This window comes from Gambusia affinis, linkage group LG01, assembly GCF_019740435.1.
Source record: "Gambusia affinis linkage group LG01, SWU_Gaff_1.0, whole genome shotgun sequence".
Lineage (NCBI taxonomy): Eukaryota > Metazoa > Chordata > Actinopteri > Cyprinodontiformes > Poeciliidae > Gambusia > Gambusia affinis.
This window is the reverse complement of record NC_057868.1, coordinates 44,925,992-44,938,095: the sequence shown is the minus strand read 5'-3', so window position 1 is coordinate 44,938,095 and position 12,104 is coordinate 44,925,992. Positions and strand designations below refer to the sequence as shown.

Here is a 12,104-nt window from a genome sequence, read left to right as displayed (position 1 = left end):
CAACTCGGGGGAGCCGATTGGCATCTCCAAAGCGCAACTATTACAGAGATTTAAAGAAAAGCAGCAAAAGCAAATGAGACAGATTAGCTTTTGTTTAATATTGTCAAGCTGTTAGCATGTAATGAAACTGTCGTACAGAAATGGTGTCTTTAGTCAGAGGCTTCTTCAGATTTGTTGCAAGATTGACTGCTACCAACAATCTGCCCATAAAACCACGACTCTTTGAAGATACTTGGATGCTGTGAGTTACAACTAAATTTTATTTCCCTTTGGGACAAAGTAGTTTTTGCTTATACCTGAACTCCTCGTTAAAAGAAATGTTTGTGGTGAAAAGTCTCTGGTTATTTTTAATACTTTTTCCACCCTAAAAGCTTGTTTTCTTAAGAGTGAAAATAAAGAAAGTGAAAGTTTTGCTTTTTTTTTTTTTAAAGTTCTTTAATGGTTCAGTTGGATTTGGAAGCATTAGGGCAGTATGGTCAGCAGCCATACGAAACCAAAAAGAAATCAACTAATCAATGTAGACTGGGAAGAAAAATAAAATATAAGGCAACAAAATAAAAAGTAGAAGGAAAAAAAAAAAAACAATTAAGCAACATCCGGTCACAGTAAGAAGATACACAATCCTGCCTTCAACTTAACAGCATGCTGAAAATGAAAACAGGGAGATTTTAAGTTCAATGAGGATCTCTCTCTCTCTCTCACACACACACACACACACACATTCACAACTTGATCCAAGGCTGCAGTCCAGCCCTGATGGGTACAATGTACAGTAAAACACCTTAGAAAAAAAAATGCATAGAGGCAAATAAAGAATGTTTTATAATAAAGTAAACATAAAATACAGACAGACCTGTTGGCTGTTTACATTGCGATGATTGTTGGAAACATTCACTCTGAACTTACCGCCAACAACAACAACAACAACAACAAAAAATAAGCATTTCTAAGAAGCTGATGGCTTCCACAAATACCGACAATGTACAAACAATGGTCATTGTGACAAGGCTGAATAAACATGAGAAACCACAAAGCAGACATGCTTGGCTTTAAAACATCTTAAAACAAAATTAAATAAATCAGCACGTTGTTAAGAAATATGCCTGTTGTGACACAAAAATTCTTTTTTTTTTTTCAAAGTCCAGCTGCATCGATTAAAGATTTAACTTGCTTTCCTTTATTTTTGTAAATGACAAATAAAAACACATTTACAAACATATTTTTCACCCCGCAGTGAATCAAACAAATAATCTTTGTCCTAGATATTAAAACGTTTTTCTTATTTTCTGTTTTTAAAAACAAATATCCCGCTGATAATAGTGCAACAGATACAGTACGGTTAAAAACAAACAAACAAACAAACAAACAAAAAACGTAACAGCACACAGTTGTAATGTTTGGCGTTATGGGTTCGATTACAGGTAGTTAAAAGTTAGAGTTTGTGTGAATTTAGTGTAAAAGAGTCACTGCTTGCTGGTTAAATTAATTCCTGATTTAGTGAAAACAATATTGTCAATTCAGGAAACAGTAAATTACACCCACAGCTTGTTTTTTGTTTAAATTGGCACATGGAATTCATTCTTCCTAGTTTCCAGCTAAACGTACAATAATAAAAAAAAAATATTAAAGTTTTACTCGTCACAATGAGTGGAGAAAAAAACCCCCCCAAAAAAAACAAGTAGAAAGGATGTTTACGCCTGTGTTTCATGTTTGATTCGATAACATCTGGTAGTGTCTCTAATTTCTGATCAATTGCTCATGATTAAAAAATAAACACTGACAGGAATAAAGAAAGCAGCAGAAAGATGAATAATAAATGGGGCCTCACGCACAACATGTCCAGATTTAAACAAAGACCTCCAGGCGTTTCTCCTTCATAAATAGCGTCGATTGATCCAGGACTTGTTAAGCCGTGAACTAAACATGAACGATTGATACTCGCACTCTGCTCAACCGGCCTGTCGATACCTTGTCGGGAATCCTGCGGTTCATACCATGATTCAGTAAAGCGTCACCGTTTTTGCTCCTGTGCGACTTCCAATTAGAAAACGAACGAGCTCCAGCTGCGCCCGTCGCTGCAGGGCACGGCTGAAGACGACCTTAAGCGGCAGACGGGGGTCAGGGATCGATGCGTCGCTAAATGAGTTTATCTGAGTCCGGCAACTAAAATGTGAGCCTCATTAATCCGGCCACAGTCCGATGTGGAGAGTTAATTCAATTTAAAACCATCCAAACGGGAAGCAGGAAATGTCTTCAAACACTGATGCGGTCATATGCTGCTGTTTCTGAGTAGTTACTCCTAAATGAATGATTTCACACCAGCTTCTTCTTATGAGTGACCGAATGAGATGAAGAAGTGGTAGATACTAAAGCTGGACTCCACCGGGGAGACTTTCTACCGGATCCTGAGACACGGTTGTGACTTTAAATCTGCTAAAATTTAATTTTTTAAAAATGTTTTATTTTTTTTACAAAACGAGGCCCCTCGTTAACAAAAGAACGCACAACAGCTAAAACCCGAAACTAACGGCAGGGGCTTTTAAAAGCAGAAATACTCATCAACTGTCTCCTCTAACACGATTAATTATCGCTTCTCTTCGCTGCGGGTCGGCGGTCGAAAAGGTCCGCCTCGGCGACCGCAGCAGACGTGACGCCGCCCGACACCTCGACGCGGACAGAACCTAAAAAAACAAAATCAACCCTCGAAGCCGCCACAGAAAATAAAACCAAAACCGACAATTACCCAATTTGTGAGTGTGTTCACAGATTGCCTTATTGCCAAGGCCGCGGCCCACAGTGACCCGCTCGGGTGCATCCCAGGCGCCGTCAGTAGGTGAGGAAGGGGCAGGATGTAGGAGGCAAACGCCGCGTCTGCTCCTCCTCCGCCTCCTGCAGGCGCCTCTCTTCTCCTGAGCTCATCGGTGTTGTGTTTGTTTGTGGAGTTGGATGTTGGATGTGAATCATGCACAGGGCGGGACAGCGGGTGGGTTTTGTTTGGGGAGAGGTGGAGAGAGGCCTGGGTCACTGTCGTCGGTCTTCTGTCTCTGACCGTGAGAACGCCATCACCACGTCCTCTGGACCTGGGATATGGGAAAAAAAAAAAGAAGAGAAAGAAAATCAAACGTGTTCAGAGAAAATGAGTAAAGCATTTAAAGGAGGTTGGAGAGTTTCCTTTTGTAATAATAGATTAATGACTGAGAGAGGAAGTGATTCCCTCTCGTTTCCCAGTGTGTCGATCAGAGACTTTGACCTTCACAGCCGAGTGAAATGTAACAGACCTTCTACTTTAAAACGAGCATCTGTAAAATGCAACGACTGGTGCAGTTCCATCATATATTCTTCTTCTTCTTGTTTAAGCTGCAGTATTTTAGATTTTATTTGGCTTAAAGCTGCAGTACGTAACGTTTCTTTAAAAGAAAAATAAGTTTAAAAAAACAATAAAAAAAAAAAAAATTGGTTAAAAGTGCCGTGACGGTGTAGTCAGACATAATCTGTGAAAAGATCAATCAATCTCCTCCACCTTTTTCCTTGTCTTGTATTGACACGTGAAGATCTGCACAGCTCTCAGTCAAAAACAACCAATCACAGTCCGGAGGAGTGTCTTAGCGCTGTCAATCACTCATGTACTCCCGGTGCTAATGGTGGAGAAACGACATACTGGTACAGAAAAACTGTTCATCTGCCGTCATCGGTGGCTATGCTAACTAACCTGAGCATTCATGACACGCTGTTCTAGGTGCAGTAAAATGAAAATGTGTCAAATTTTCTAAATGATTCATATATGCATATACTTCCGAAGCCTCTCTCAGGTACACACTGAAAATCACCAATACTTGAGACCTGATCGACAGTCCTTGTAACTGCCTAATTTAGTAGTTCTAACACAATTAGCACTCAAATTAGAAACAGTCTAATATCTAAGGTTGTGCTTAGTTTTGCTCTTGAAGGTTCGGCCAATGAATGTCGAGGAAAACGAGTGAGGCGTCTGGACTGTGTTAAGTGTTAAGTAGCATAGCAGCTGAATATTTCGGCTTCCAAAGCTGCATTTTCTTTTAAACATTTTAGATACGTTTAACAAAAACATCTATGAATAGGCAAATTTTCCATGAATCGTTTAAAGTTACGTTGCACAAAAACACTGTAGTCCTTCAAACATGGACATTGCGGGCCAAAAATATTTATTGGGGCCTGCCCCATAGCAATGCATAAGGAGAGCAGTGACTGACTTGCGAAGCAAGTCAGTCACTGCCTCCATGCATTGCATGGCAGGCACCTATTGTTCTACACCCAATAGAATGTCTCTTTATATCTTTATTGGGGCCTGCCCATAGCAATGCATAAGGAGAGCAGTGACTGACTTGCAGCAAGTCAGTCACTGCCTCCATGCATTGCATGGCAGGCACCTATTGCAATAGAATGTCTCTTTATATCTTTATTGGGGCCTGCCCATAGCAATGCATAAGGAGAGCAGTGACTGACTTGCGAAGCAAGTCAGTCACTGCCTCCATGCATTGCATGGCAGGCACCTATTGTTCTACACCCAATAGAATGTCTCTTTATATCTTTATTGGGGCCTGCCCATAGCAATGCATAAGGAGAGCAGTGACTGACTTGCGAAGCAAGTCAGTCACTGCCTCCATGCATTGCAAGGCAGGCACCTATTGTACTACACCCAAATGAATGTCTAATAAAGTATTATTGGGGCCTGCCCATAGCAATGCATAAGGAGAGCAGTGACTGACTTGGCGGCAAGTCAGTCACTGCCTCCATGCATTGCATGGCAGGCACCTATTGTTCTACACCCAATAGAATGTCTCTTTAAGTATTATTATTTATTATTCTTCCGTCACCCGGTATGCGGCTAGTACCGCTGCGAGCCCACCCACATAAGTTGTATCAATACGTGCGGCTCGATCCCGGGAGGTGTGCTATTACTTCTGGTGGGATTTGTAGTTACCATGGCGCGTAAAAGCAAAAACGACCCCAAAATCACTAACGGTGAAAACTCGTCGTCAAGGGGACGAAGCAACCTCTAAATCTTAAAAATACCCTATTTTTGAGGATTTTCTGTGTCATAACTTCATGTAGAAACGCCATTCAAACTTCATTTTGTAGATACGTGATCTCTTTTAAAGTGAAGACAGCACGTCAATATGTATTATGGTTTGTCCACAACTTCTTTCTAAGCGACCCAAAGTTTTTTGATTTTGGAAAAATCAGAGGTGAAGGCCGCTCCGCTTAGAGTGAGAGTCAGAGCGACATTTTGACCCCAAATCATTTTTAACTCGCCCTCACGCTCACAAATATTGCATGATTGGTATGAAACTTGGTCATGACATTGATACGCGTGCCTGCTCCGGTCAAATGTTTTCAAAAATTATCTAGCGCTTACAGTTTTCTCTCCAGGTGCTTCAGAGCAAAGTCATGCGCCAGGGTAGCAGACAGATCTCACTGATTCACTTCCATGTATTTCTGAAAAATTACAGACCTTGGCACACACTTTTTTATCTCATCGCTGTTAATACTGTGAGTGAGGTAGAGATATGAATGGCGGGACTATGTGAGACGACAAATAGCCCTCTCATATGCTTCAAACGGTTTTCGAATATGTATTACGGTTCCCGAACGGGAAACAGTTTTTTGCAATGCTTTTTTTAGTCAAACTGGCTGGCTCAAACAGAGAATTGTCTCCCCCTGGATGTCTCACTCACAGCTGGCAGAGAGGATTATTTACCATGGCAACGGAACACATGAGGCCAGAGCAGCTGATTTATGGGAGGACACTCTGGAATGAGCTGGCCTTTAGAACTACTTGTGTTTTGGGCATTTTATAACTGATTTTTACAAACCATTGTTACACACAGGATTAATGTGTCAATTTTAAATAAAGCTTAATGGAAATTTCCCAATAAAAGCCCCAATATCTCTGTCAGGTCAGTGCCTAGGTCTCTGCCTATATAATCTTTTCCTCTCAGAGTTATGGCACTGGCTTAGCAAGCCAGTGCAATGGCATTAACCTTTGACCTAATGATAATAAATAGGACTATCAGAACACCATATCTGTAGTTCTAACTAACACTCAGTTAAAACAGAGCTTCCATTTAGAACTACTGGCTGTTTAGGCCAGTAAATAAGGAATTTAACCCAAACACTGTTAGGCATTGGATTAGTGTGAGCATTTAATATGAAGCTTATGTTTATATTTCAAAAGAAAAGCCTTCATATTGCCTCTCAGGTTAATGCATCGCCGTGAAGCGATGCAATAAAATTAGAATGCTTTATATTCTTCTCTCAGGTTAGGGAACTGCCTTGCGCAGCAAGGCAGATCATTAAGACAAGACTTTTACCTTAAATAAACTATTAGCTATTTTACTTACTTATTAGTCATTTTAAATATACTGAATTGAGTAAATCAATTACAGAAAACATTCTAATGATACCCCACATGCTATTGGCAACACTTAGGTAAAGATATGTTTGGCCTGCTTTGATCAGAAAAACTAACTGCTTCAAACTATTAGTATTCCATCTCTCCCTGTGTTTCATTGTCATGACAGTTGAGCTGCTCTTTAGAACTACAAAGACTGAAGGTTAGAACTACAACATGGTGGAACTGTCAGTTACTACAGAGGAGGACTGAGCTGGCCTTTAGAACTACTTGTGTTTTGAGCATTATAGAAACGATTTAACACATTCACTGTTACACATGGGATGAGTTTGACCATTTCTTATGATGCTTACTGAAAATTTCAAAATAAAAGCCTTGGCAATTTTTACATCAAATATTTAGTAATTTTTGCTTGACGTGATTGGTTTATCCAAAGCACTCTTAGACACTGGATTAGTGTGGGCATTTAATATGAAGCTTACTGCGAATTTCAAAATAAAAGCCTCAATATGCCCCTCTGAATAGTGCACCGTCGTAGGCGGTGCAATGATATCATTCTGCATTATCTGGTTCTCTCAGGTTAGGGAGCTGCCTTGCGCAGCAAGGCAGTTCATTAGCATTAGCCTTTTAGCTTAAATAAGCTATTACCTATTTTTCTTACTTATCTGCCATGTTTAGTATTCTGAAGGAATTAAGTAAATTACAGAGAACATTCTAATAATATCCCACATGCTACTGAGAGCATTCACGCTAACATTAGCATTTTTGCTCAATTTAGCTAATACACTTACTTTATCATACTGAATGGTGCATGTCCAGTTTACTGAACATTCTACTGATTCTATTGATTACATTGCAGCTTTCTTTAGCATTGATGCAAATTCTTAGCATCAGAACGCTGGGTCCAAACCGACGGGCACACTTTGGCAGGCCCCAGTTAAATTTCTTCAGGAATTTTCTAGTTATTTATTATTCTTCCGTCACCCGGAATGCGGCTCAGATCTCAAGTAGCCCACCCACAAAAGTGGTATCAAAACGTGCGGCTCGATCCCGGGAGGTGTGCTATTATTTTTGGTGGGATTTGGAGTTACCATGGCGACGTAAAAAGCAAAAAACGACCCCAAAATCACTAACGAGCTCACCAGGTGCAAGTCTCGTCGTCAAGGGGATGAGGCAACCAGTAAATCCTGAAAATACCCTATTTTTGAGGATTTTCTGTGTCGTCATAACTTTATGTAGAAACGCCATTCAAACTTCATTTTGTAGATACGTCCGTGATCTCTTTTAAAGTGAAGACAGCACGTCAATATGAATTATGGTTTGTCCACAACTTCTTTCTAAGCGACCCAAAGTTTTTGATTCTTGGAAAAATCAGAGTGTGAAGGCCGCTCCGCTAGAGTGAGAGCGACATTTTGACCCCAAATCATTTTTTTCGCCTCACGCTCACAAATATTGCATGATTGGTATCAAACTTGGTCATGACATTGATACGCGTGCCTGCTCCGGTCAAATGTTTTCAAAAATTATCTAGTGCTTACGGTTTTCTCTCCAGGTGCTTCAGAGCAAAGTCATGCGCCAGGGTAGCAGACAGATCTCACTGATTCACTTCCATGTATTTCTGAAAAATTTCAGACCTTGGCACACACTTTTTTTATCTCATCGCTGTTAATACTGTGAGTGAGGTAGAGATATGAATGGCGGGACTATGTGAGACGACAAATAGCCCTCTCATATGCTTCAAACGGTTTTCGAATATGTATTACGGTTCCTGAACGGGAAACAGTTGTTTGCAATGCTTTTTTTAGTCAAACTGGCTGGCTCAAACAGAGAATTGTCTCCCCCTGGATGTCTCACTCACAGCTGGCAGAGAGGATTATTTACCATGGCAACGGAACCCAGAGCAGGGAGAGCTGCTTAGGACTACAAATACGCATCACTGTAGTTCTAACTAGTAGTTCAGTTAAAACAGAGGAGGACTGAGCTGGCCTTTACAACTACTTGCTGCTATGGGCTGTATATAACTCATTTAACCCTGTCACTGTTACACATGGGATGAGTTTGGCCCTTTGAAATGAAGCTTACTGAAAATTTCAAAATAAAAGCCCTTGAAAATCTTTACATCAGGTAATTGCTTTTTTGAGCGTTATATGACTGATTTAATCCAATGACTGTTACACATGGAATTACTTTTACCCTTTCAAATGAAGCTTAACAAAAATTTCAAAATAAAAGCCTTGGCAATTTTTACATCATGTAATTGCTCTTTTGGCTTTATGTGACTGGTTTATCCAAAGCACTCTTACACACTGGATTAGTGTGGGCATTTATGATGAAGCTTTCTGCAAATTTCAAAATAAAAGCCTCAATATGACCCTCAGTTAATGCATCGCTTCACGCGATGCAATAATAATTAGAATGCTTCATATTCTTCTCTCAGGTTAGGGAACTGCCTTCATAAGCAAGGCAGTTCATTAGCATTAGCCTTTTAGCTTAAATAAGCTATTAGCTATTTTCTGACTTATTAGCCATGTTTAGTATACTTAATGGTGTAGGTCAAGTATAGACAACATGCTAGTGAGCTGATTATCATGCTGAATCGTTCATGTCCATGTTAGTCAACATTCTTGTGATTCTCCACATGCTTCTTTTGAATTTTTGAGCTAAGCTTAGCATTGATGCAAATTTTTAGCATCAGAACGCTGGGTCCAAACCGACGGGCACACTTTGGCAGGCCCCAGTTAAATTTCTTCAGGAATTTTCTAGTTTATTTATTTTTCTTCCGCCACCGTTAACGCGCTCGCACGCTCTGAGCCCACCCACAAAGTGGTATCAAAGCGCGGCTCGATCCCGGGAGGAGCTATTACTTTTGGTGGGATTTGGAGTTACCATGGCGTAAAAGCAAAAAACAACCCCAAAATCACTAACGAGCTCACCAGGTGCAAGTCTCGCTGCGTCAAGGGGACGAGGCAACCAGTAAATCCTGAAAATACCCTATTTTTGAGGATTTTCTGTGTAAATCATAACTTTATGTAGAAACGCCATTCAAACTTCATTTTGTAGATACGTCCGTGATCTCTTTTAAAGTGAAGACAGCGTCAATATGTATTATGGTTTGTCCACAACTTCTTTCTAAGCGAACCAAAGTTTTTGATTTTGGAAAAATCAGAGGTGAAGGCAGCTCCGCTAGAGTGAGAGTCAGAGCGACATTTTGACCCCAAATCATTTTTTAACTCGCCCTCACGCTCACAAATATTGCATGATTGGTATCAAACTTGGTCATGACATTGATACGCGTGCCTGCTCCGGTCAAATGTTTTCAAAAATTATCTAGCGCTTACAGTTTTCTCTCCAGGTGCTTCAGAGCAAAGTCATGCGCCAGGGTAGCAGACAGATCTCACTGATTCACTTCCATGTATTTCTGAAAAATTTCAGACCTTGGCACACACTTTTTTTATCTCATCGCTGTTAATACTGTGAGTGAGGTAGAGATATGAATGGCGGGACTATGTGAGACGACAAATAGCCCTCTCATATGCTTCAAACGGTTTTCGAATATGTATTACGGTTCCCGAACGGGAAACAGTTGTTTGCAATGCTTTTTTTAGTCAAACTGGCTGGCTCAAACAGAGAATTGTCTCCCCCTGGATGTCTCACTCACAGCTGGCAGAGAGGATTATTTACCATGGCAACGGAACCCAGAGCAGGGAGAGCTGCTTAGGACTACAAATACGCATCACTGTAGTTCGAACTAGTAGTTCAGTTAAAACAGAGGAGGACTGAGCTGGCCTTTACAACTACTTGCTGCTATGGGCTGTATATAACTCATTTAACCCTGTCACTGTTACACATGGGATGAGTCTAGCCCTTCAAAATGAAGCTTACTGAAAATTTCAAAATACACAACTTTTTGTCTCATCACTGCAATTACTGTGAATGAGGTAAAAATATGAATTGCGGTACTATCGGAGAAGACAAATAGCCCTCTCATACGCTTCAAACGGTTTTCAAATATGTATTACGGTTCCTGAACGGCAAAGGTTTGTTCGGAGTGCTTTTTCCATATTAATTGGCTGGGTGTCTCACAAAGATAGAATTTTTTTCCCCCCTTTCTGTCTCAAACACACTGACAGTTAGCAGCTGATCCATTACCATAGCAACGGAACACATGAGGCCAGAGCAGCTGATTTATGGGAGGACACTCTGGAATGAGCTGGCCTTTAGAACTACTTGTGTTTTGGGCATTTTATAACAGATTTTAACAAACCATTGTTACACACAGGATTATGTGTAATTTTTAAATAAAGCTTAATGGAAATTTCCCAATAAAAGCCCCAATATCTCTGTCAGGTGAGTGCAGCGCCGTAAGGCGCTACAAAAATCTCTGCCTATATTATCTTTTCCTCTCAGGTTATGGCACTGGCTTGCGCAGCAAGTCAGTGCAATGGCATTAACCTTTGACCTAATGATAATAAATTGCATCGCCGTAAGGCGATGCAATAATATTAGAATGCTTTATTAGTCTTATCTTAAATAAACTATTAGCTATTTTTCTTACTTATTAGTCATTTTAAATATACTGAATGGAGTAAATCAATTACAGAAAACATTCTAATGATGCAATGGCATTAACCTTTGACCTAATGATAATAAATAGGACGACCAAAACGCCATAGTGTGGGCATTTAATATGATGCTTATGTTTATTTTTCAAAAAAAAAGCCTTCATATTGCCCTCAGGTTAATGCATCGCCGTAAGGCGATGCAATAATATTAGAATGCTTTATATTCTTCTCTCAGGTTAGGGATCTGCCTTGCGCAGCAAGGCAGTCAATTAAGATAAGACTTTTACCTTAAATAAACTATTAGCTATTTTTCTTACTTATTAGTCATTTTAAATATACTGAATTGAGTAAGTCAGTTACAGACAACATTCAAATGATACCCCAAATGCTATTGGCAGCATTTAGGTAAAGATATGTTTGGCCTGCTTTGATCAGAAAAAGTAACTGCTTCAAACTATTAGGATTCCATCTCTCCCTGTGTTTCACTCTCATGACAGTTGAGCTGCTCTTTAGAACTACAAAGACTGAAGGTTAGAACTACAACATGGTGGAACTGTCAGTTACTACAGAGGAGGACTGAGCTGGCCTTTAGAACTACTTGTGTTTTGAGCATTATAGAAACGATTTAACACATTCACTGTTACATGGGATGAGTTTGACCATTTCTTATGATGCTTACTGAAAATTTCAAAATAAAAGCCTTGGCAATTTTTACATCATATATTTGCTCATTTTTGCTTGACGGATTGGTTTATCCAAAGCACTCTTAGACACTGGATTAGTGTGGGCATTTAATATGAAGCTTACTGCAAATTTCAAAATAAAAGCCTGAATATGACCCTCAGGTTAATGCATCGCCGTAAGGCGATGCAATAATATTAGAATGCTTTATATTCTTCTCTCAGGTTAGGGAACTGCCTTGCGCAGCAAGGCAGTTCATTAGCATTAGCATTTTATCTTAAATAAGCTATTGGGTATTTTTTTGTCTTTTTAGCCATGTTTAGTATACTTAATGGTGTAAGTCAAGTATAGACAACATGCTAGTGAGCTGATTATCATGCTGAATCGTGCATGTCCATGTTAGTCAACATTCTTGTGATTCTCCACATGGTTCTTTGGAAGTTTTTAAGCTTAGCATTGATGCTAATTCTTAG

The 12,104-nt window shown here is 39.9% G+C and overlaps 1 protein-coding gene across 1 annotated transcript in view; it reads right to left on the bottom strand.

Moving 5' to 3' along the window:
• Positions 1-408: 408 nt before the first annotated feature.
• LOC122836777 (beta-catenin-interacting protein 1) overlaps positions 409-12,104 on the bottom strand; it is a 32,417-nt gene continuing 20,721 nt past the window's right edge. Inside the window, exon 4 of the mRNA XM_044126634.1 lies at positions 409-3,080. Within this exon, the coding sequence (XP_043982569.1) occupies positions 3,022-3,080 (59 nt within the window). The 3' untranslated portion in view covers positions 409-3,021. The remainder of the gene's footprint in view (positions 3,081-12,104) is intronic.